This window comes from Salmo trutta, chromosome 35 (assembly GCF_901001165.1).
Source record: "Salmo trutta chromosome 35, fSalTru1.1, whole genome shotgun sequence".
NCBI classification, from domain to species: domain Eukaryota; kingdom Metazoa; phylum Chordata; class Actinopteri; order Salmoniformes; family Salmonidae; genus Salmo; species Salmo trutta.
Window position 1 is genome coordinate 18,489,477 of NC_042991.1, and position 25,191 is coordinate 18,514,667.

Here is a 25,191-nt window from a genome sequence, read left to right on the forward strand (position 1 = left end):
AAGGTTACTCGTTTAGAAATATGAGAATAAGCACTCCAGTAACAGGTTAGTTTGCCAAATATGCCCTCTTCTGGACAATGTTCGCCAAACGCATATTCCAACTTTTATTGGTCTAACTTTCTCTTCACGATTTCCAGTATTGGGCAAACCTAAATACTAGCATTTCAATCACTTGGGATACTGTCACAAAACCATTATTAGAATACACTATATGCTTATGAAAATGCATTGGTCACCACATGAGGGCACTGTTGTTACAATATCTAGGTCATTAGCTAAAAGTATTCTGTGACACCTCATGACTACAATTAATAAAACATATACAGAATTACAACATCCACTGACTATAGTTGCTGAGCTGAAAATAACATTTTATTGTATTGTTTACACTCTGTGTTTTATGTTTTGATTGCCACAGTGCATTATCTGCAGATAAGCAAGTATACATGCGACTCCTTACCACCGACAAAAGCCCAAAGACAAACTACAGAGGCAAAACTAAAACCACATTTTTACAGTACACTCTGGGGCACCTTGAAGGGATTGTGCAGCAGACACATTCTATAGCAGCTGCATTGTAACAGTGTTGGCATTGACTATACTGTGGATTACTTTGCGAAATTAAAAATCAGGCTGTCGAGACTTTAGACAGTGGTGTGTCAAAGCCATATGTTGTATTGAACATACTGTAAGTAAAGTTCAAGGTCCGGATGTACTCATTTTCAGTTGGGAAAAATGATTCAATTCAATGGTCTTGGTAAATGCAATACATTGACATAAAGATGAATAAATAATTGAAACAAATAACTACATTGGTATAAGTGAACTATCAAATTTAGAAAAAAGCAAGGAAATGTTATGAATGTCCATATAGAAATGTTACTTCATCATTATTCAGAACTACATTAAACGCTAGAAAAGAGAGGAATACATCTGTCAACCAAATAAATGTTTTTTTCTACGGACATAAGAAGCTAAATAATAACATTAGCTTTGATACGCAAATATTAATAATTATAAGCACAAATTTGGACATATCCTGCAGGAAGCAACCATTTAAAAACATTAAATTGTTTTTTGAGATAACAGAAACGCCTGGATCTTATGATTATTGATGGGATGATATTACTTATTCCCGTTAAAACAAAGGAAATACAAGAGCCAAAATATAGCGGTTTAGAGATGTGCTGGGAAATACCTAGTCAGTTGTCCAACTGAATGTATTCAACTGAAATGTATCTTCTGCTTTTAACCCAACCCTATGAATCAAAGAGGTGCGGGGGGCTGCCTTGATCAAAATCCACGTTTTCGGCACCCGGGGATAAACTGCCTTGCTCAGGAGCAGAACGACAGATTTTTACCTTGACAGTTCGGGGATTCGACCGGGAGGTTACCGTCCCAACGCTCTAACCACTAGGCTACCAACGGTGCATAGTCCTTATAGCCACAGTTTGAGCTATATAATCCACTGTGAAGGTTTGGAGCTATTTTAATTGTAACGCTGCAGTCATTATCACTCCTGTTTGTGCTTCATCATCCACACAGCTTTCTTAGTATTTCCACAAAATTCCTCTGGGTGGCGCTGCTATACCATTAGCTACCTATCTCGGCAGAACGGTTATCTGTGCCATGTATTCAACAAAGTTGTCAACATTTTAACATTTTATCACTTTCAAAAGCATGCACGTAAGTAATACACTGAAATGTAGATTGTGCATGTTGCACCTTTGTCATATGCATTGTGCATCTTAGTGTGTCATATTTGGTCCATATTTGTATGAATGGCTGACATGTCGTAGAGAACAAAACTGACACTGTTAAACTGCATTGTCATGCAATTAAAATAATGCAGCATCACAATAATAACATCACCATAATGACAACAATGTTCTTCCTCACAGGCTAAGGCAGGTCAGAGATCCTACATTATATTTCCCTTTTGATTTGTGTAAGGCCTTAAATAAGAGACAGAAGTGGTTCATCAAGCAAAAGAAGGAGAGGACTATTGGAAGTTAAAAGGTGTATTTAGGTGCTTAGAGTTTACCTATGTATAAAACAAATCATGGCTTGGCTAAAACCACTACAGTACAAACATTATAACACATTACAGTATACAATCCAAAGAAAATGAGATTTCAAGTAACCTCAGGAAATGTTGTTGAATGCGTTGTAGGCCTCTGAAATGTTCAGTAGTGTTGAGCGACCTGACCCCCCCTGTCCTTTTTGGATTAAAGTGAGGTCTCATGGGAAAAGCTGACTGAAGTTTCCATCTTGACGCCATTGGTTGGCTTGTCTGAAGGGCACTCGGTAGGGACCTAAGACAGCAGAGAGAAATATATCTTTAATTAAAGTATTCTATTCTCCTTTCATGAGACAAAGTCTTCTCATCACTCAAGTAACTAGTTGTAACAATGTTATAAGCCAATCACTGTATATTAAACCAACATAGTGGGGTACATAATCACAGTGCCAAATGGTATTCTAGTATCCCATAACAACATCCTACAGCACAAGTTTTCAGATGCCCTATACTGACGTCAGCAATGCTCCTGGGAACTATAAAACTATACATCTTTTCAATAAATATGCAACATGACTACTACTATACATATTTTGTCTAGTGACTGCCTGAAGACTATTCCAAATAATCCATGGAAAACAAATGTATTAAAAGATTAATTTGCTTTGCCCAGCACGCAGCTCTCGACATGATAAAAAATCACATTAGATGAGCCCAGCAAAGTGGTCAGTGGCTGAGACACTGCAGGACTTTTCTGTCTTTTGAGGTTTGCCCGGCCCTTGATGTTGGGGATCTCATGAGATATGAGACAGCTTTCACAATGGCTGTCAATGTGAAAGAACAAACAGACGAGTGACCTGACATCTGCGTCATTCAAGGAAAAGTGATTAAGAGGAGGGTGACCTTTTAGGAGAAAGAAAAGGAAAATAGAAAATCTCTCTCTGAGGTAAATGGAGAGAATGTGACTTACTGCTTGAAGATTTCTGTGGTCCATGCCCATATTGACATTGTTTCTTTTCAGTTCTGATTTTATTAAGGCTGAAATAAAGAAGTGAAAGCAATTAAGAGAGCCTCATCAAAAAATATATAAACATACAACGTTGTGGTGTAGCCTACATAGTATTGCATTGTATTTTATCAGCCTGTATCAGTTTTCATAGCAGAAGGTGGATCATATGGAAGACACCCACACTCCATAGAACAGATCAGAGAGCCAAACAACCTGTGAGAAAGATGCCCAGGAAGATCCAGACACAGAGGAACAGGTTCCCAGCCAGGGGGTTGTAGTCTGTTGTTAGTCTTCCCTGGATCAACGTGAAAATAATCCCAAAGATCTGAGCGAGGAAGGAGACATAGGAGGTGAGAAACACACTATACACCTGTAGTCTCTCAAGGGTACACTCTTAGAAAAAATAGTTCCAAAAGGCTTCTTCAGCTGTCCCCATAGGAGAACCATTTTTGGTCCAAAGTACAACTATTTTGGGTTACATGTAGAACCTTCTGTGGAAAAGGTTCTACATGAAACCCAAAAGAGTTCTACCTGGAACCAAAAGGGGTTCTTAAAAGGGTTTTTCTATGTGGACAGCCGAAGAACCATTATTGGTTCTAGATAGCACCTTTTTTTCCAAGAGTGTTGTCACTTCCTGACCAGTAAAGAGGTTATTTGTTATTGTAGTTTGGTCAGGGGGTGTTTGTTTAATGTGTTTCGGGGTTTGTTGGGCAATGTTCTATGTTAGACTTTTTCTATATCTGTGTCTAGTTTATCTATTTCTATGCTTAGTTAATTGGTTTGACCTTCAATTGGAGGCAGCTGTTTCTCGTTGCCTCTAATTGAAGGTCCTATTTAGTAGGGGTATTTTTTCATGGGTTTTGTGTGTAGTTGTTCCATGTCTAGAGCTTCCGACGACAGTTCCCCGTCTAGAGCTTCCGACGACAGTTCCCCGTCCAGAGCTTCCGACGACAGTTCCCCGTCCAGAGCTTCCGGCGACAGTTCCCCGTCTAGAGCTTCCGGCAATAGTGCCCCGTCTAGAGCTTCCGGCGACAGATCCCCGTCCTGTGCTTCCGGCGATGTCCTACAGTCCGGAGCCTGCAAAGACGGCCCACAGTCCGGAGCCTGCAGAGACGGCCCACAGTCCGGAGCCTGCAAAGATGGCCCACAGTCCGGAGCCGGCAGAGACGGCCCACAGTCCGGAGCCGGCAGAGACGGCCCACAGTCCGGAGCCTGCAGAGACGGCCCACAGTCCGGAGCCTGCAGAGACGGCCCACAGTCCGGAGCCTACAGAGACGGCCCACAGTCCGGAGCCTACAGAGACGGCCCACAGTCCGGAGCCTGCAGAGTCGGCCCACAGTCCGGAGCCTGCAGAGTCGGCCCACAGTCCGGAACCGGCACAGCCAGAGTCGCCCTACAGTCCGAAACCGGCGCAGCCAGAGTCGCCCTACAGTCCAGAACCGGAGCAGCCACAGTCGCCCTACAGTCCGGAACCGGCGCAGCCACAGTCGCCCTACAGTCCGGAAGCGGCAGAGACGGCCCTACAGTCCGGAACCGGCAGAGACGGCCCTACAGTCTGGAACCTGCAGAGACGGCCCACAGTCTGGAACCTGCAGAGACGGCCCACAGTCCGGAGCCTGCAGAGCCGCCCCACAGTCCGGAACCGGCGCAGCCAGAGCCGCCCTACAGTCCGGAACCGGCGCAGCCAGAGCCGCCCTACAGTCCGGAACCGGCGCAGCCAGAGCCGCCCTGCAGTCCGGAACTGGCGTAGCCAGAGCCGCCCTACAGTCCGGAACCGGCGCAGCCAGAGTCGCCCTCCAGTCCGGTGCTCCCAGAGTCGCCCTCCAGTCCGGAGCTCCCAGAGTCGCCCTCCAGTCCGAGGTCTCCAGCGACGCGCATCAGCCGAGGTCCCCAGCGACGCGCATCAGCCCGAGGTCTCCATCAACACGCATCAGCCCGAGGTCTCCAGCGACGCGCCTTAGCCCTGAGCCTTCAGCGGGGGTGGACAGGTTAGGTTGAGGACTAAGGCCAGAGCCTGAGCCACCTCCATAGTAGGAGGATGGGGGAGGGGGGGTGTAGCACAAGAACCGTCAGTGACGGTGGCCACCCTCCCTTCCCTCCCTTTAGTTTGGGATTATTTTTGTTTTGGGGTTTATTTTTGTGTTTATTTTTGCGTTTTTTTGTTTGAGGTGCATCCGGGGTCTGCACCTTTGGGGCGGGGGGGTACTGTCACGTCCTGACCAATAAAGAGGTTATTTGTTATTGTAGTTTGGTCAGGACGTGGCAGGGGGTGTTTGTTTAATGTGTTTCGGGGTTTGTTGGGCAATGTTCTATGTTAGTCTATTTCTATGCCTGTGTCTATTTGATCTATTTCTATGCTTAGTTTATTGGTTTGACCTTCAATTGGAGGCAGCTGTTTCTCGTTGCCTCTAATTGAAGGTCCTATTTAGTAGGGGTGTTTTTTCATGGGTTTTTGTGGGTAGTTGTTCCATGTGTAGCTGTATGTCTCACAGGACTGTTTTTTCGTCGTTGTTGTTTTGATTAAGTGTTTTGTTTCGTTTTCTTCTCAATAAACAAGAAGATGAGCTTACACATTCCCGCTGCGCCTTGGTCCCATCTTTACGACGAGTGTGACAAGTGTATACAAGTTTATAGTGACTAACAAAACAGATCACCAAACAAAAAACTTCTCAGACGCCCACTTGGCAAAGAAGCTAAATAATTTTATGAAGAGCTAGAATAGAAAGCAAATGTACTATGCAGACTTTGTGTGGGTAGGCAAATATTACATAATACACTGTTGAGGGGAGGACACATGCTGTGGTGCACGGGAATACCCAAAAGTATTTGCTTGAAAATATCACTGGAGGCAGTCGAGCATGGTTCCACAAACAATAAAAAAAATATTCATGATTGTTTAGATGATCATGTGTCTGATGATTACCTGTGCAAATGCATTAAGAAGACCAGAAGATGTCCCTTCCGATTCAGGATACGTAATTTCAACCCCAAATTCAAAGCCAAGTGGCAGGTAACCAGTCATGAAGAACCTACGATGTTAGGATGAAACAGTCAGAGGTCACCAAGCGCAACATAGCTTCAGCGTGTAAATCAGCTAGAAAGATGTGTCGGCATCGAGTAATTGTCTCTGGCCCCCTCCCAGTTAGGGGGAGTGATGAGCTCTACAGCAGAGTCTCACAACTCAATCGCTGGTTGAAAACTGTTTTCTGCCCCTCCCAAAAGATAGAATTTGTAGATAATTGGCCCTCTTTCTGGGACTCACCCACAACAGGACCAAGCCTGGCCTGTTGAGGAGTGACGGACTCCATCCTAGCTGGAGGGGTGATCTCATCTTATCTACGAACATAGACAGGGCTCTAACTCCCCTAGCTCCACAATTAAATTAGGGTGCAGGCCAGGCAGCAGGCTGTTAGCCAGCCTGCCAGCTTAGTGGAGTCTGCCACTAGCACAGTCAGTGTAGTCAGCTCAGCTATCCCCATTGAGACCGTGTCTGTGCCTCGACCTAGGTTGGGCAAAACTAAACATGGCGGTGTTCGCCTTAGCAATCTCACTAGAATAAAGACCTCCTCCATTCCTGCCATTATTGAAAGAGATCGTGATACCTCACATCTCAAAATAGAGCTACTTAATGTTAGATCCCTCACTTCAAAGGCAGTTATAGTCAATGAACTAATCACTGATCATAATCTTGATGTGATTGGCCTGACTGAAACATGGCTTAAGTCTGATGAATTTACTGTGTTAAATGAGGCCTCACCTCCTGGTTACACTAGTGACCATATCCCCCGTGTTGCGGAGGTGTTGCTAACATTTACGATAGCAAATTTCAATTTACAAAAAGAAAAACCACCGACGTTTTCGTCTTTTGAGCTTCTAGTCATGAAATCTATGCAGCCTACTCAATCACCTTTTATAGCTACTGTTTACAGGCCTACTGGCCATATACAGCGTTCCTCACTGAGTTCCCTGAATTCCTATCGGACATTGTAGTCATAGCAGATAATATTCACATTTTTGGTGACTTCAATATTCACATGGAAAAGTCCACAGGCCCACTCCAAAAGGCTTTCGGAGCCATCATTGACTCAGTGGGTTTTGTCCAACATGTCTCTGGACCTACTCACTGCCACAGTCATACTCTGGACCTAGTTTTGTCCCGTGGAATAAATGTTGTGGATCTTAGTGTTTTTCCTCATAATCCTGGACTATAAGACCACCATTTTATTACGTTTGCAATCGCAACAAATAACCTGCTCAGACCCCAACCAAGGAGCATCAAAAGTCGTGCTATAAATTCTCAGACAACCCAAAGATTCCTTGATGCCCTTCCATACTCCCTCTGCAAACCCAAGGACATCAGAGGACAAAAATCAGTTAACCACCTAACTGAGAAACTCAATTTAACTTTGCGCAATACCCTAGATGCAGTTGCACCCCTAAAAACGAAAAACATTTGTCATAAGAAACTAGCTCCCTGGTATACAGAAAATACATGAGCTCTGAAGCAAGCTTCCAGAAAATTGGAACGGAAATGGCGCCACACCAAACTCTAAGTCTTCCGACTAGCTTGGAAAGACAGTACCGTGCAGTATCGAAGAGCCCTCACTGCTGCTCGATCATCCTATTTTTCCAACTTAATTGAGGAAAATAAGAACAATCCGAAATTTCTTTTTGATACTCTCGCAAAGCTAACTAAAAAGCAGCATTCCCCAAGAGAGGATGGCTTTCACTTCAGCAGTAATAAATTCATGAACTTCTTTGAGGAAAAGATCATGATCATTAGAAAGCAAATTACGGACTCCTCTTTAAATCTGCGTATTCCTCCAAAGTTCCTTTGTCCTGAGTCTGCACAACTCTGCCAGGACCTAGGATCAAGGGAGACACTAAAGTGTTTTAGTACTATATCTCTTGACACAATGATGAAAATAATTATGGCCTCTAAATCTTCAAGCTGCATACTGGACACTATTCCAACTAAACTACTGAAAGAGCTGCTTCCTGTGCTTGGCCCTCCTATGTTGAACATAATAAATGGCTCTCTATCCACCGGATGTGTACCAAACTCACTAAAAGTGGCAGTAATAAAGCCTCTCTTGAAAAAGCCAAATCTTGACCCAGAAAATCTAAAAAACTATCGGCCTATATCGAATCTTCCATTCCTCTCAAACATTTTTGAAAAAGCTGTTGCGCAGCAACTCACTGCCTTCCTGAAGACAAACAATGTATACGAAACACTTCAGTCTGGTTTTAGACCCCATCATAGCACTGAGACTGCACTTGTGAAGGTGGCAAATTACCTTTTAATGGCGTCAGACCGAGGCTCTGCATCTGTCCTCGTGCTCCTAGATCTTAGTGCTGCTTTTGATACCATCGATCACCACATTCTTTTGGAGAGATTGGAAACCCAAATTGGTCTACACGGACAAGTTCTGGCCTGGTTTAGATCTTATCTGTCAGAAAGATATCAGTTTGTCTCTGTGAATGGTTTGTCCTCTTTCAAATCAACTGTACATTTTGGTGTTCCTCAAGGTTCCGTTTAAGGACCACTATTGTTTTCACTATATATATTACCTCTTGGGGATGACATTCGAAAACATAATGTTAAATTTCACTGCTATGCGGAAGCTCCAAAATTACCCTCGCTAGAAGCCTGTGTTTCAGACATAAGGAAGTGGATGGCTGCAAACTTTCTACTTTTAAACTCTGACAAAACAGAGATGCTTGTTCTAGGTCCCAAGAAACAAAGATATCTTCTGTTGAATCTGACAATTAATCTTGATGGTTGTACAGTCGTCTCAAATAAAACTGTGAAGGACCTCGGCGTTACTCTGGACCCTGATCTCTCTTGAAGAACATATCAAGACTGTTTCAAGGACAGCTTTTTTCCATCTACGTAACATTGCAAAAATCAGAAACTTTCTGTCCAAAAATGATGCAGAAAAATTAATCCATGCTTTTGTTACTTCTAGGTTGGACTACTGCAATGCTCTACTTTCCGGCTACCCGGATAAAGCACTAAATAAACTTCAGTTAGTGCTAAATACGGCTGCTAGAATCCTGACAAGAACCAAAAAAATGTATCATATTACTCCAGTGCTAGCCTCCCTACACTGGCTTCCTGTTAAGGCAAGGGCTGATTTCAAGGTTTTACTGCTAACCTACAAAGCATTACATGGGCTTGCTCCTACCTATCTTTCCGATTTGGTCCTGCCGTACATACCTACACGTACGCTATGGTCACAAGACGCAGGCCTCCTAATTGTCCCTAGAATTTCTAAGCAAACAGCTGGAGGCAGGGCTTTCTCCTATAGAGCTCAATTTTTATGGAATGGTCTGCCTACCCATGTGAGAGACGCAGACTCAGTCTCAACCTTTAAGTCTTTACTGAAGACTCATCTCTTCAGTAGGTCCTATGATTGAGTGTAGTCTGGCCCAGGAGTGTGAAGGTGAACGGAAAGGCTCTGGAGCAACGAACCGCCCTTGCTGTCTCTGCCTGGCTGGTTCCCCTCTCTCCACTGGGATTCTCTGTCTCTAACCCTATTACAGGGGCTGAGTCACTGGCTTATTGGTGTTCTTCCATCCCGTCCCTAGGAGGGGTGCGTCACTTGAGTGGGTTGAGTCACTGACGTGGTCTTCCTGTCTGGGTTGGTGCCCCCCCCCCCTTGGGTTGTGCCGTGGCGGAGATCTTTGTGGGCTATACTCGGCCTTGTCTCAGGATGGTAAGTTGGTGCTTGAAGATATCCCTCCAGTGGTGTGGGGGCTGTGTTTTGGAAAAGTGGGTGGGGTTATATCCTGCCTGTTTGGCCCTGTCCGGGGGTATCATCGGATGGGGCCACAGTGTCTCCTGACCCCTCCTGCCTCAGCCTCCAGTATTTATGCTGTAGTAGTTTATGTAGGGCTAGGGTCAGTCTAGGGTCAGTCTGTTATATCTGGAGTATTTCTCCTGTCTTATCCGGTGTCCTGTGTGAATTCAAGTATGCTCTCTCTAATTCTCTCTTTTTCTCTTTCTCTCTCTCGGAGGACCTGAGCCCTAGGACCATGCCTCAGGACTACCTGGCATGATGACTCCTTGCTGTCCCCAGTCCACCTGGCCGTGCTGCTGCTCCAGTTTCAACTGTTCTGCCTTCGGCTATGGAACCCTGACCTGTTCACCGGACGTACTACCTGTCCCAGACCTGCTGTTTTCAACTCTCTAGAGACAGCAGGAGCGGTAGAGATACTCTCAATGATCGGCTATGAAAAGCCAACTGACATTTACTCTTGAGGTGCTGACTTGTTGCACCCTCGACAACTAATGTGATTATTATTATTTGACCATGCTGGTCATTTATGAACATTTGAACATCTTGGCCATGTTCTGTTATAATCTCCACACGGCACAGCCAGAAGAGGACTGGCCACCCCTCATAGCCTGGTTCCTCTCTAGGTTTCTTCCTAGGTTTTGGCCTTTCTAGGGAGTTTTTCCTAGCCACGTGCTTCTACACCTGCATTGCTTGCTGTTTGGGGTTTAGGCTGGGTTTCTGTACAGCACTTTGAGATATCAGCTGATGTAAGAAGGGCTATATAAATACATTTGATTTGATTTGAATAACAATATCATATCAGTGAACCATGCCTGCCCACAGGGAAAACACACTGCTTTATCTTGATGCCCTTGACGTTGATAATTGTTGAACATAACCAGGGCCGGACTGGCCATATGGTATTTCGGAAAAATGCCAGATGGGCTGGTCCATTTTTAGCCCAGTGGGCCTGTCCAGTTTAGTTTTTTTTGCAGAAAATTATCATTATCTGGCTAATAATGGGGGCGTCAAGGAATAAAATGGGCCGGTGTGTTAGAAATGCCAGGGCAGATTTCTGGTTCCAGTCCGCCCCTGAACAATACATAAATAATAGAGACATTGCATGAGTGACTGTTTACCTTCAGAGCATACAAGAGAACGAGAAGCTGATGTCCAAAAGGTCATTAGACCATGGCATGGAAAGTAAAATAAGAGGCTTGCATTTGAAATGTCCTGAATGACACCCTATGGTTCACTACCTTGTCATGTAGACACAATGTGCAACATGGGCTATCATAACTATTTTACTTCTTAATTATCATTTCAATAAATTCTTTACAATCTGATAGGAAACCATTTCCTTTGTGGCTACAGGATCCTTTCCGGTTACAAAGATGTCAGTTACACAAATGAGAAGCGTCTCTCAATGATGATGCTAGACAGTCTTTTTTTATCTAGTTCCAAGAGAGGGGTTATCTCCAGCCTTACCCCAGCACGCCGGCAGTGAAGAACACCAGGTAGATACTGTTGAGGTCCAGAGTGAAGGTGAAGACCAGCATACCAATGAAGGACAGGATGTAGACAATCAAAGTGGTCATTCTGAAGAACAATCACAGGACAGAACATTTATGTAAATACAAGTGGATACATTCAATACCGAGAGTTTCACAATTAAAGAGGCAATAGGGAGGTACCATGGGCAGGGAAAATGTACAATGTCACTCCCACCTTCATCATTCTCTATGTCTCAGGGAATTACATAGCCTATATATGTTTACTTTATTATTAATTACGTTATAGCTTCCTGTAAATGTCACTGATTCTAACCATTGATTTCATACAAAACCCATCACCAGTATGAGTAACATATCAGAACACATAGCACAGCTTCTCCAGAGGATAATCTGTTGAGCACAGGGTGACTTTCAGAGCAAATGAGCATGCTTTGCCATGTGAGAAATGTCCCTAAATGCATTAAGAGCAATTTACTACAAACCTGCATTATTAGGGTCTGAACTGGCAGGACTTAATTCTTGGAATGTACCGTAGACTGCATATCTAAAGGGTGAGTTAAAACTCATAAACTTCAAAATGTGTGTATTTACAGAACTTCCCTTTCTAGTAACAGCAGAATCTGTCTGCAAAAAAGTTTCCAGAAATAACTATACCAATTTAAATAGACATACACTGTAACTGCCTTCCGCAGCTCCAGATTGCATCATGTGCAACATAGTTTCATGACTGTGTCAACAAATAATGTAGTGATTCATGTCATTGGTAGTTGTGCTTGAGGACAGTACCTACTTGTAGGTTTTGGTGTGATCCAGCCACAGTCCACAGATGATGGAACCCACCATTCCAGCCACCACAAGGGTGAGACCAATCCTGCCTGCATTCAGTTCCTGGTTCTGGGGTGATGAGGTTAATGTTAGTGTAGGGTAAAGCAGGCTTTTCTAGGGACATGTGCCACACTATCATATTCACATGAAGACCCATGGCTAAGAGCATTTAGTTAAAACTTGAGGCTCATGAGGACTCCAGACACAATATGGTCTGGATGCATGTATGACCTTTATTTTTTACTATTTTCTACTTTGCAGAATAATAGTGAGGACATTAAAACTATGAAATAACACATATGTGTTAGTGGGACTACCACCCCTACCTTGTCACAACAAAACTGATTGGCTCAAACGCATTAAGAAGGAAAGAAATTCCACAAATGTACTTTTAACACGGCACACCTGTTAATTGAAATGCATTCCAGGTGACTACCTCATGAAACTGGTTGAGAGAATGCCAAGAGTGTGCAAAGATGTCATCAAGGCAAAGGGTGGCTACTTTGAAGAATCTCAAATATAAAATATATTTAGATATGTTTAACCCTTTTTTGATTCCATATGTGTTATTTCATAGTTTTTATGTCTCCAATATTATTCTACAATGTAGAAAATAGTAAAAAGAAAGAAAAACCCTAGAATGAGTAGGTTTGTCCAACCTTTTGACTGGTACTGTACATGGTGTATCCGTTTAGGGGGTACAGTTCAGGGATTTATGGAAAGTCTGGTGGGAAAGTGATGTTTATGTCATCTGACATGTTAAAGTGAGAGAAGGCTGCTACTAGAGTTCACAGAAAGTTGCTTGTCTTTCAGTCTTTTAGCCAACCCTGATTGACTCTCTCCTCCATGGGTAGCAGGCATGCGTAAAAAGCGGATAATGAACTTCAAAGCGGGAGACAATGGATTCGTGCCCTTTCATGGTTTCTGCTCTCATTTAACTCCATCTGTTTACAGAGAAAGCCTTTTCCCTAAAGTATTTACTACTGTCCTGTCCAAGAGCTTGTGTTTGATCTAGCTATGCATGTAGTAAATCAACTTATCAAATAATCTTCATTTTCAGTCATTGGAATACACATCTTTTGTACTCCACTTACCTCGTAACAAGCCATAATCATCTGATTGAGGAGTGTTGACACAGAGTAGAAAGAACCAGTCATGATACCTAAAAGAAAATGGGAAACAAAATAGATTTATTTCAATGTTTCATCCCGCCATAGTGATATCAATTCCAAGAATCTATGTAGTACACACAAAACCATGAAAATAACTGAACACCAACAAAATAAACTCTCTAGAGGTCAAATCCAAGAAACATACATAACTGGACTGAGCACTGGGCAGTCAGTCTGCCTTGGGTGCATGGGGTTAAAGGACAGATCTCATCTGCCTTGTATGGGGTTAAAGACAGATGGATCTCATAATAGAACAAATATCCCCAGCAAACAATCAGTGAATGAACAGAATGCAATAACAAGAGACTTTGGTCCACACTCAGGATAACTGGCCTGGCCCCAGATCTGTATGTGCTTCGGCCAACTCCTCTAACTTTATTTGTCATGTAAAAACACATTTGGCATGACAACAAACCCAACAGATGAGTTTGCTAAAGCACAGACCTGGCAATTAGTCAGGTGTCTCACCATAACTTTAAGGTAGCTTTGTGTTACAGTGGTAATAACATGGTTATAGTAAGTGTAGTAACAACATAAGGAGCAAAATAAGGTACGGTTATGATAAGTTTGGTGTCTCACCATAACTGATGAGCAGTAGGATGAAAGGTTTGTTCTTGAACAGGTTTATGATGGACTGTCTGTAGGAGTAGTCCTCAGGAGCACAGTCAGGCAGGACAGCCTGAGCTTGGCTGGGAGGCAGTGAGGGTCTGTCTTTCATGACTAGGAGAGAAGAGACATAGTCAACACTAACACGCTGTATTTACAGCTTTACAATATAATGGCCAAGTGTTTGTTTCTTGCTTCAAATGCACTCAGTAGCTTATGACTGCAATGACTCATTCCTGATTTTGCAAAACACGATCACAGCTTAATGTGAAATAAACACAAATTACTTACTCGAAATTCGTGACAGGCACACTTTGTGTGTATTACACAATTTTCTTCACAATGCATTTTGTGTGTATTTCTTTCTTCATAATGCATTCGTGTACATTAAACGAATTCCAATTTGTTGTGGCTAACTTTAGCTAGGCTAGCTAGGTGGCTAACGTTAGCTAGACGGCTAACATTATAGCTCGGCTAGGGGTTGCTAGACGTTCGCATTATATGCCCACCCATCCTCAATGACCAACCTCCTTCCTATCGTTTCTGTCTTAAGTAACCTACTGTCTTTATCTGTGATTGAAATTCACTGTATACAAAATGTTCTGCTGCACACAAAAAATTACACATTTTATTGTGCCTGTCAAAAATGTCCAATAAGTAATTTGTGTCTATTTCACAATAATCTGTGATACTGGGTTGGATTTACTGTGGTATATTTGCATGGTTGTATGGAATGCGTAGCCTATAGAAATTCTACACTGCCTTCGGAAAGTATTCACACCCCTTGAATTTTTCCACATTTTGTTGTGTTACAGCCTGAATTTAAATTGATTACAATTATATTTTTGTGTCACTGATCTACACACAATACCCCATAATGTGAAAGTGTAATTTTGTATGTAGAACATTTTACAAAATTCATAAAAGGACCACAGGAGGAGGCAGGTGGCTGGGTCCAGGGGCAGGCAGGTCATACACAGGGGGTCCAAAAAGGCAACAGTACAGGCAGGGAAAAGGCTAGTAACGTCGTCCGGGAGATCGAGCAATAGGTTGATAACAGGAAATCCGATAGGCTAAAGTACAGGCAGGGAATAGGCAAAAGGCATCGTTAGTGAGGCAGGCAAAAGCTATTATACACGGGAGGAGTAAATTACGGGACAAACGGAGCTCCGAATAGAAGCGTGTCACAAAACAAACAATACCTCACAATGATGGGGTGCAAAGAACTGAACTAAATAGTGTGTGATAATGACATACAGGTGTGTGAACAGTTGATCAGAATTCAGGTGATTGGGATCTGGAGAGTGAGCTGCGTTCAGGGGATCTATGTGTTTGAGAGTGTGAGCTGGAAGGTGGGCTGGAAAGTGAGCTGGAAAGTGAGCCACACACGTTGCCCAGGGTGGAAGAGTGGAGTAGGTCGGCAATGCCGGTCAATGAACCGTTTCTGGGAGAAGGAAGCTTGACGGAGGTGCCAATGTGCGGTCTCCCAAACCTGCTCACTCCGTCGAAACCACTCATCGATGGCAGGCACAGTTACGGGCTCCGTCTCCCATGGGAACATGGGGGGTTGGTATCCGATGACACACTGAAAAGGAGTGAGGAATGCACCAGGGAGTTCTGTGCGTATTCGGGCCAGGCAAGATAGCGACTCCACTCGTGTGGTTGGTGGGTGCAGTGTTGGCGAAGGTACTTCCCCATTTCCTGATTCAGGCGTTCCGTCTGCCCGTTGGTTTGGGGATGGTATCCGGAGGATAGGCTGATGGAGACCCCTAGTCGGTTGCAGAAAGCTCGCCACACCCTAGAGATGAACTGGGGTCCCCGATCTGACACAATATCTTCCGGGATCCCATACAGACGAAACACCTGTGGAACATGCACTCGGCCATTTCCATGGCATTAGGTAGATGTGGAAGGGGGATGAGTTGGCACATCTTGGAGAACCGGTCCACTACAACTAAAATAGTTGTGAAGCCCGAAGAGTCTGGAAGATTCATGAGGAAATCCATGGCAATGTGGGACCATGGTCTGTGTGGTGCAGGTAAAGGCTCGAGCTTACTGGTAGGTATTTGGCAAGGGCTCTTTGCCCATGCACAGACGGGACAAGAAAGAACGTAACCTCGGAAGTCTGCTGTTAGGGATGAACACCAGAACTTGCGTGTTAGTAGCTCCGTGGTCCGGGTGATCCCGGGATGGCCAGAACTCAGCGATGTATGGCACCACTACATTAGTTGGGGTCTGACGGATGCCAGAAAGTAAGTCTTGCCTGCAGGGGTGTCGGGAGGTGCTGGGTCGTGGCGTAGGGCCTCTTGGACGGCTGATTGGCTTTCCTACTGTATGCATCCCACGACACAAGACGGAAGCAGGATGGGTGCGGGAGCTGGGTTAGAGGAAGGGGAGTCAAATAGACGGATAAGGAATCAGCCTTCACATTTTTCTTGCCGGGCAGAAGGTGAAGTTGAATCGGGTGAAGAAGAGTGCCCAGCGAGCGTGTCTGGGTTTGAGCCTCTTAGCACTTCTTAAGTACTCCAATTTACGGTGGTCGGTAAGGACAAGGAATGGGTGATGAGCTCCCTCTAACCAGTGGCGCCACTCTTCAATAGCCAGCTTAATGGCTAGGAGCTCTTGGTTCCCCACATCATAGTTCATCTCAGTGGGTGACAGTTTCTTGGAAAAGAAGCCACATGGGTGTAATTTGGGAGGTGTCCCTACCCGCTGAGAGAGCACCGCTCCTACGCCGACCTCGGATGCATCAACCTCCAGAACAAAAGGAAGGGTAGGATCTGGCTACCTAAGGATGGGTGCTGAGGTGAAGAGGCGTTTCAAGGTCTCAAATGCAGTAAGGGTGGTGTCGGTCCATTGGAGGGTACTGGTTTTTGACTGGTGAGAGCTGAGAGAGGAGCGGCTGTGCTGCTGCAGTTTTGGATGAACCGGCGGTAGTCGTTGGAGAATCCTAGGACACGTTGTAGTTTCTTTACGGTGGTAGTTTTGGGCCAGTTAAGCACGGCCGTGACTTTGCCTTCATCCATGTTGACCCCTCCTGGTGTCAACACGAACCCTAGGAAGGTTACCATAGCCTCTTTCTCTGGGATGGACAAGGGGTAGATCAGACCCTAGGGGGCGAAGTCCCAGGAAGGAGGTCGATCGGGCGATGAGGGGGCAGAATGGGCGCCTTTTTCTTGCTGAAGACACTCAGGAACTGGGCATATACAGGTGGGATGTGGGTTGGAATGGCAGACTCCGGTCCTTCTATAGAGGTGGCTCGACAGGGTAGACTGAAGCAGTTCTTAAAACAGGCGGGAGACCATGACAGCAGTTCCCCTTGCCACCAGGAGAAGGCAGGGTCGTGAAGGCTTAGCCAGGGGTGACCAAGGATGAGGGGTTCCTTAGGCGAAGACAACACCATTAACTGAATGACCTCAGAGTGAAGGAGGCCAATCGGAAGGGTGATACTTTCGGTCATCCGAGTCACAAGACCAGTGCTGAGAGGTTGTCCGTCCAGCGCATTAATCCTAAAGGGAGGATTAACACGGATTAGTTTGACTCTTAACTGTTGTGCCAATTGTTCGTCAATGAAATTGCCTGTTCCCCCCGAGTCCACTAGTCCCTCCACAAACTGAGTGACTGTCACGTCCTGACCAGTAGAGGGGGTAGTTGGGTCAGGACGTGGCATAAGGGAGTGTGTGTTTGTTATTGTTTCATTGATTTTGGCCGTGTGACTTCCAATCAAGCACAGCTGTAGAGGGTTGTGGTTGATTGGGAGTCACACATAAGGTGCCTACTTTGCCTTGTGGGGTTGTGGGTGGTTGTTTTTTGCACTGCTTTTATAGCCTGCAGAACTGTCACTGGTGTCACCCTTTTGTGTTGTTCCTGTGGATGCTCTACTCCTTTTGTTTTGGTAATAAAAAGATGAGTATTCACATACCTGCTGCGCCTTGGTCCACTTCTTCAGACGACAGCCGTTACAGAACCACCCACCAAACCAGGACCAAGCAGCAGAAGAGGAGGAAGCCACAGGAGAGAAAAAAGGAGGAATGGACCTGGCAAGACGAGAGACAATTCTGGGAGGACAAGTTAAGGGAGCTAAGGGAACCCGAGAGGCAGCCCCAAGATTTTTTTTGGGGGGGGCACACGGGTAGTTTGGCCAGGCCAGGGAAGAGCCGTAAGCCAGCTACCCGTGACTACAGGGAGGTGCGTATGAGGTGGAGGTACGCACCATCTCGCCGATACGGACGCACAGCCCAGTCCGCCCGGTACCAGCCCCACGCATCAGGAGTCTGGTGCGTCGGCCCAGCCTCGCCAGTCAACAGTCACCAGAGCTGCCCGCCAGTCAACAGTCAGAGCTGCCCGCCAGTCAACCATCACCAGAGCTGCCCGCCAGTCAACAGTCGTCAGAGCTGCCCGCCAGTCAACAGTCGTCAGAGCTGCCCGCCAGTCAACAGTCGTCGGAGCTGCCCGCCAGTCAACAGTCGTCGGAGCTGCCCGCCAGTCAACAGTCGTCGGAGCTGCCCGCCAGTCAACAGTCGTCGGAGCTGCCCGCCAGTCAACAGTCGCCGGAGTGGTCAGACTGCGCTGAACTGCCGGAGTGGCCAGACTGCGCTGAACTACCGGAGTGGCCAGACTGCGCTGAACTGCCGGAGTGGCCAGACTGCCCTGTACTGCCAGAGTGGCCAGACTGCCCTGTACTGCCAGAGTGGCCAGACTGCCCTGTTCTGCCAGAGTGGCCAGACTGCCCTGTTCTGCCAGAGTGGCCAGACTGCCCTGTTCTGCCAGAGTGGCCAGACTGCCCTGTTCTGCCAGACTGCCCTGTTCTGCCAGAGTGGCCAGACTGCCCTGTTCTGCCAGACTGCCCTGTTCTGCCAGAGTGGCCAGACTGCCCTGTTCTGCCAGAGGTGCCCGCCTGCCCTGATCTGCCAGGGTGCCCGGCCTGTCCGGTCCAGCCCGAGTGGTCCTCCTGCCCTCCGGTCCAGCCCGAGTGGTCCTCCTGCCCTCCGGTCCAGCCCGAGTGGCCCTCCTGCCCTCCGGTCCAGCCCGAGTGGCCCTCCTGCCCTCCGGTCCAGCCCGAGTGGCCCTCCTGCCCTCCGGTCCAGCCCGAGTGGCCCTCCTGCCCTCCGGCCCAGCCCGAGTGGCCCTCCTGCCCTCCGGTCCAGCCCGAGTGGCCCTCCTGCCCTCCGGTCCAGCCCGAGTGGCCCTCCTGCCCTCCGGCCCAGCCCGAGTGGCCCTCCTGCCTTCCGGCCCAGCCCGAGTGGCCCTCCTGCCTTCCGGCCCAGCCCGAGTGGCCCTCCTGCCCTCCTGCCCAGCCCGAGTGGCCCTCCTGCCTTCCGGCCCAGCCCGAGTGGCCCTCCTGCCTTCCGGCCCAGCCCGAGTGGCCCTCCTGCCCTCCGGCCCAGCCCGAGTGGCCCTCCTGCCCAGCCCGAGTGGCCCTCCTGCCCTCCGGCCCAGCCCGAGTGGCCCTCCTGCCTTCCGGCCCAGCCCGAGTGGCCCTCCTGCCTTCCGGCCCAGCCCGAGTGGCCCTCCTGCCTTCCGGCCCAGCCCGAGTGGCCCTCCTGCCTTCCGGCCCAGCCCGAGTGGCCCTCCTGCCTTCCGGCCCAGCCCGAGTGGCCCTCCTGCCTTCCGGCCCAGCCCGAGTGGCCCGCATGCCTTCCGGCCCAGCCCGAGTGGCCCGCATGCCTTCCGGTCCAGGCCAAGTGGCCCGCATGTCTTCCGACCCAGCCAGAGTGGTCCGTCTGCCAGGGTCAGCCCGAGTGGCCCGTCTGCCCGGCGCAGCTATCGGCGCCAACAAAGTGGGCGACGCCGAAGGTGGAGCGAGGTCCACGTCCTGCACCTGAACCACCTCCAGGATAGGTGGGTTGGGGAGGGAGGGTGTAGCACAGTGCCGTCGGTGACGGCAGCCACCCTCCCTTCCCTCCCTTATTGTTTAGGTGTTAAATTTTGTTGGGGATTTTCTTGTTTTCCTTTTTTTTAGGTGCATCCCGGCGTCTGCACCTTGAGGGGGGGGTACTGTCACGTCCTGACCAGTAGAGGGGGTAGTTGGGTCAGGACGTGGCAGAAGGGAGTGTGTGTTTGTTATTGTTTCATTGATTTTGGCCGTGTGACTTCCAATCAAGCACAGCTGTAGAGGGTTGTGGTTGATTGGGAGTCACACATAAGGTGCCTACTTTGCCTTGTGGGGTTGTGGGTGGTTGTTTTTTGCACTGCTTTTATAGCCTGCAGAACTGTCACTGGTGTCACCCTTTTGTGTTGTTCCTGTGGATGCTCTACTCCTTTTGTTTTGGTAATAAAAAGATGAGTATTCACAAACCTGCTGCGCCTTGGTCCACTTCTTCAGACGACAGCCGTTACAGTGACCCCATTAGCAGAAAGAAGAGCCAGGATACCAAACTGCCTTTTGGTAATATTCAAAAACGTAGAGATGCTTACCTGGGCAGAAGTGGAGGGGTTGTGGTCATCCCTTCGTGGGGGGCGAATCAGACAGCTATTGAGTAGGGGGTTACTCTCTCCACAATCGAGGCACAGGTTCACGTAACCTCCGATGTCTCTTGGCAGGCGTGAGAGGGGCGCGGCCGAGTTGCATGGTTCGGGGCTTTTGGACCGTGGTGGGCGAGAGAAGGGCGTGGAAGACTCACAGGCCATGGGCAACTGTATAGGTCTGCAGTCCACCAGTAGGTTGCCAATGCATATGGATGTATTGGTTTAGGTCTGTTAAATCTCCTTGCAGGCCAGTTCGGTCTGTCACTTCCGATTAAGACCCCTCCGGTAGACTGTAAGGAGAGCTGGTTCACTCCATCCACTGACGGCAGCCATGGTGCGGAACTCAAGGCATACTCAGTGGTGAAGCGACGGCCCTGTTGCAGCTCACATAACAGGTCCCCGGTGTGACGACCTGAAACTGAATGGTCGAACACCTCCTTGAAGAGGGCGTGGAAACGTGATTCAGAGGACAGATCAGAACTTTGAGCGGCCCACAGGGCTGTGACCCAATCCAGAGCTGTGCCTGTGAGTAGGGAGATGACGAAGTCCACCCTGTCTTTGTCAGAGGTGAAGTCAGCGGCGTGATGGTCTATGTAGCGGTTACATTGCATGAGGAATCCTTGACATTTCCCTGGGGAGCCGTCGTATTTATTAGGCATAGATATGGAGGGGGAGATGAACGAGAGGAGGCTGTGGCACCTGATATCGGCGAAGCAGGAATGGACTGGCGAAGGAGGTCGCAGAGTTCATTTGATTTGTTCCTCCTGTCGGGCTAGATGTAGCTGCAGCTCCGCTGAATCCATCTGTCGTTTTTGGTGAGGTATTCTGTAATGAACATGATGGGAAACAGAGAGCTGGTATCAAGCGCAGGGCGCAGCAGGTGTTTATTGTGAAGGACCACAGGAGGAGGCAGGTGGCTGGGTCCAGGGGCAGGCAGAAGGTCATACACAGGGGGTCCAAAAAGGCAACAGTACAGGCAGGGAAAAGACTAGTAATGTCGTCCAGGAGATCGAGCAATAGGTTGTGTAGTGGAAGAATCAGAATTAGTTGTGTAACATAGATAATTAAGATGTCTTATCTGCATAATATACTTATGTGATATACTTGTTATTAGAATGTATCCCTTCGGACTCTGGTGTTGGGAGTTGCACTTCTTCGCTCAGCTGGGGCTCAGTCACCTGGGGCCCAGAGAGGGGAGAGGTCAGGCTTATCTTTCACATGTCCCTGGTGCTATGCAGTATATCAGAAAGGGAAGAGGACAGGAGGGAACATTGTCTTCATAAACATTGTCTTCATATGTGAATGTGTCTACCTATTCTTAAACCATGTGAAGGGATGGCGTGATTAATGGGGAACCAATTACTTGTCTCCACAATGTCTGTGCACCAGTCACTCCCTCCTTTGGCATTGGGGGATGTGTGTGGTAGTGTCTGGAACCATTGTATGTCATCTCTGATGTTGCACTTAACCTGGGTTAGTGTATGACCTAGAGGCTCACTACCCTCAGTGAGCTTGTCCAGGAGTGGGGTCAAGAAGGGTTTTTACTTGAGATGGGAGTATCTGGAGTTGACAATTGATTTATGCCATTGGATAAGTTGGTGTTTTTGTGCTATGAAGTACCAGGAGCGAGATTGGAACCTCGTCTTAAGGACCAAGATGAACGATAATTTATAACGAATTCTATCTGGCTACGGGATACTCCTTTCTCATTTAAAAAAGTCTCACCTTGTGACCCGTTCAAAACATCTGTGGTTTGTTATGTCGACTAGGGGATGGATCTTGGCTATAAAAGACCTTTGTACTTTTGTCTCGTCGCTTTTCAACGAATCATCAGAGATGGTGATTCGTCGACCAGCCATTGCTATTGCAAAGCTCTCACTATTAAAGATTTTGTTTAAGTATAACTCTGACTTGTGTGATAAGTTTGTCTCTCCTCATTTGATAGTAAAGAAATGAACCACCACAGTTGATAACAGGAAATCTGATAGGCTCTCATTGCTGCAACTCCTGTACATAGAGGCGAAGGTCGAGAGCCGTGCATCCTCCAAAACACAACCCAACCAAGCCGTTCTGCTTCTTGACACAATGCCCACTTAACCCAGAAGCCAGCCGCACCAATGTGTCGGAGGAAACACTGTACACCTGGCGACCGTGTCAGCATGCACTGTGCCCGGCCCACCACAGGAGTCGCTAGTGCACGATGGGACAAGGACATCCCTGCCGGCCAAACCCTCCCCTAACCCGGACGACGCTGGGCCAATTGTGCGCTACCCCATGGGTCTCCCGGTCGCGGCCGGCGGCGACAGAGCCTGGACTCGAACCCAGAATCTCTAGTGGCACAGCTAGCACTGCGATGCAGTGCCTTAGACCACTGCGCCACTCGGTAGGCCGGGGTGTGAATACTTATGTAAATTCGATACTTCTGTATTTAATTTTGAATAAATTAGCACAAATTTTAAAAACATGTTTTCACTTTGTCATTATGGGGTATAGTGTGTAGATGGGTGAGCAAAAAAAAATATTAAATCCATTTTGAATTCAAGCTGTAACACAACAAAACGTGGAATAAGTCAAGGGGTATGAATACTTTCTGAAGGCATTGTAAATGCAGTCGTCTGGACCTATGGAGTTAGTTACTACAGTGACTAAATCAGGGCTCTCCAACCCTGTTCCTGGAGAGCTACCCTCCTGTAGGTTTTGGCTCCAACCCCAGCTGTAACTAGCTTATCAACCAACTAATTATTAGAATCAGTTGTGCTAGATTAGGTTTGGGATGAAAACCCACAGGATGGTAGCTCTCCAGGAACAGGGTTGGAGAGCCCTGGACTAAATTATGTGCTATCAATCGGATGCATTTCTGCACAACACCATTCCAGATGGCATGATGAGGATTGTGTCAACTTACCAATTACAGTCAAGATGAAGAGAGCAGTGGAGACTGCAGCCGTCCAATAAAACATAACGCTGATGTTGTGTCCCATCAGCTTTATGTCTTCCACAGTGTTGGGGACCAAGACAGGTGGAAGCAGGAAGCCAATGGCAGTGCCCAGCTAGAAAGGGATCAGACAAATACATCAATGTCACATATTCCATCAAAATACAGAAATAAATAGTTATGGTTATTTTTATACAGCAGCATAAACATGTACATCATGAGCATGCAGGCCTACAGTTTACAATATGATTAGGCTAAAGGATTCAATAGGTGCCACCCATATCATGACTCAATACACACGCACCTGGTTACCCAGCACGGCAGTGGCACATGCGGTAGACACCTCCTTCGGGCCAAACCACACTGATGCAATCTTAGAGGGCAGCCCGAGGATGAAGACTTGGGCTATGGAACATATTATCTGTCCGGTCATTGTCACACTGAACAGATCTGGCCGGACGCTGGCGCATTTCACCCACGCACCGACGCAGTTCAAACCTGCGCCCATAAGGGCTGTCAGTTTCAGTCCTTTTTTATCCAGTAACCATGTTGCTGGGAAGATCAAAGGCACATACGCGACCATGTATACAATTGACAGCCAGTCGATCTTGTCGCTGGATACATTGTAGAAGTGGGTAAAAATGTTGGTGATGATGCTGTACTGGATCCATTGAAATGCGTTGACGAGGGAGTAAAAGCTGAACACAGCTAAAACGGCGAATCTTCTCCAATAGAGTTTCGTTTCGATACATTTTTCCTCTCCAGGAAGCATAGCCTGCTTCTCATCTGGAGGGATCTCTTGTTCCAACGCCTTCGAGTCCAGTTCTGTCAGATGTGCCGATCCATTCGTTAGATCGGTGTACTGATCCCCTATTGGGACTGCCCCGTTACGCACCGAGCTCTTGCATGAGATGTCTATTTCGTCAGGTGCGTTGTCACGTCGCAGATGCTCCTGTACCAACTCGCCAGCCACCATGATGCTGCGCCAACGTCGCCTATCTCTATAGCCCTATATCCTAAATACAGGAAGCACGTTTACGCAAAATAGGGCAGATCCAACATTCAGTTAGTAGATAAAACAACTATACACCGTTTTATGAAAAAGTAATTTTAAAATATTGTAGTCTATCTATCTGTATTCGCTCTCATAAGCGCCTTCTTTCGCATGGTCCTGCTGTAGCCTAGTTATGTCCGTGTCGCTTTTGTTCAGTGCATGGGAGTGGAGAGTACTGTAAGGCAGGGCGCATTTACATCAGACAACTCAAATATAGAGGCCTTCGGATGATGACTCCGACCAATCAAAATACCTGATTTGGAGGGTTATGGCGGTTACTATCCCCAACCAGTCATGGACATGTGAATGGAAGAAGTGCTCACCGGCCTCTATATGCCTTCAAATAAACTGGATAATTTCCTTAATAGAATTGAGGTTGTTCAAAGGTGTATGTGTTCATTAGTGACACATGGTCTCCTCATTATCTCTCCCTAATCCTAATCTTAGGTTAACCTAATAGACCTGCCTAGCATATACTGTACAGTAGGATACTCGCACTGGAAAACAAACGATTGAGACCATCTATGCATAAAATGTGTAATAAAAAATAATCCACCTCAATGACATAGGCCTAACAAATCAATTTTCTCTGCTAATTGTAGACCTTCAATTTGTAGATGGGAGGTGAATTTACACTTTTATTCATTATGTTTTTGAAAATGCGGGTCTTCAATTCGTCCTCAGATTTACCACGATTAAATACGTTTCAAGAGGCACTGGCACACGTAGGCCTACATCACCACACTTCCACGTTGTCATAGTTTGCATTGTTGCGCGAAATTCTCAGGTTTCCAGATCCATGGAAA

General features: G+C 46.9%; 1 protein-coding gene across 1 annotated transcript; it reads right to left on the bottom strand.

Annotated features, from left to right (window-relative positions):
* Window positions 1–350: 350 nt before the first annotated feature.
* Window positions 351–25,189, bottom strand: flvcr1 (FLVCR choline and heme transporter 1). The gene is made up of 10 exons (XM_029733661.1): window positions 23,636–25,189; window positions 23,302–23,446; window positions 13,902–14,042; window positions 13,245–13,312; window positions 12,116–12,219; window positions 11,300–11,410; window positions 5,953–6,058; window positions 3,243–3,354; window positions 2,991–3,058; window positions 351–2,315 (listed from the first exon to the last, which is right to left on the bottom strand). The coding sequence occupies exons 1-10, from the start codon at window positions 24,305–24,307 to the stop codon at window positions 2,229–2,231; spliced, it is 1,614 nt and encodes a 537-aa protein (XP_029589521.1). The 5' UTR covers window positions 24,308–25,189; the 3' UTR covers window positions 351–2,228.
* Window positions 25,190–25,191: the final 2 nt, after the last annotated feature.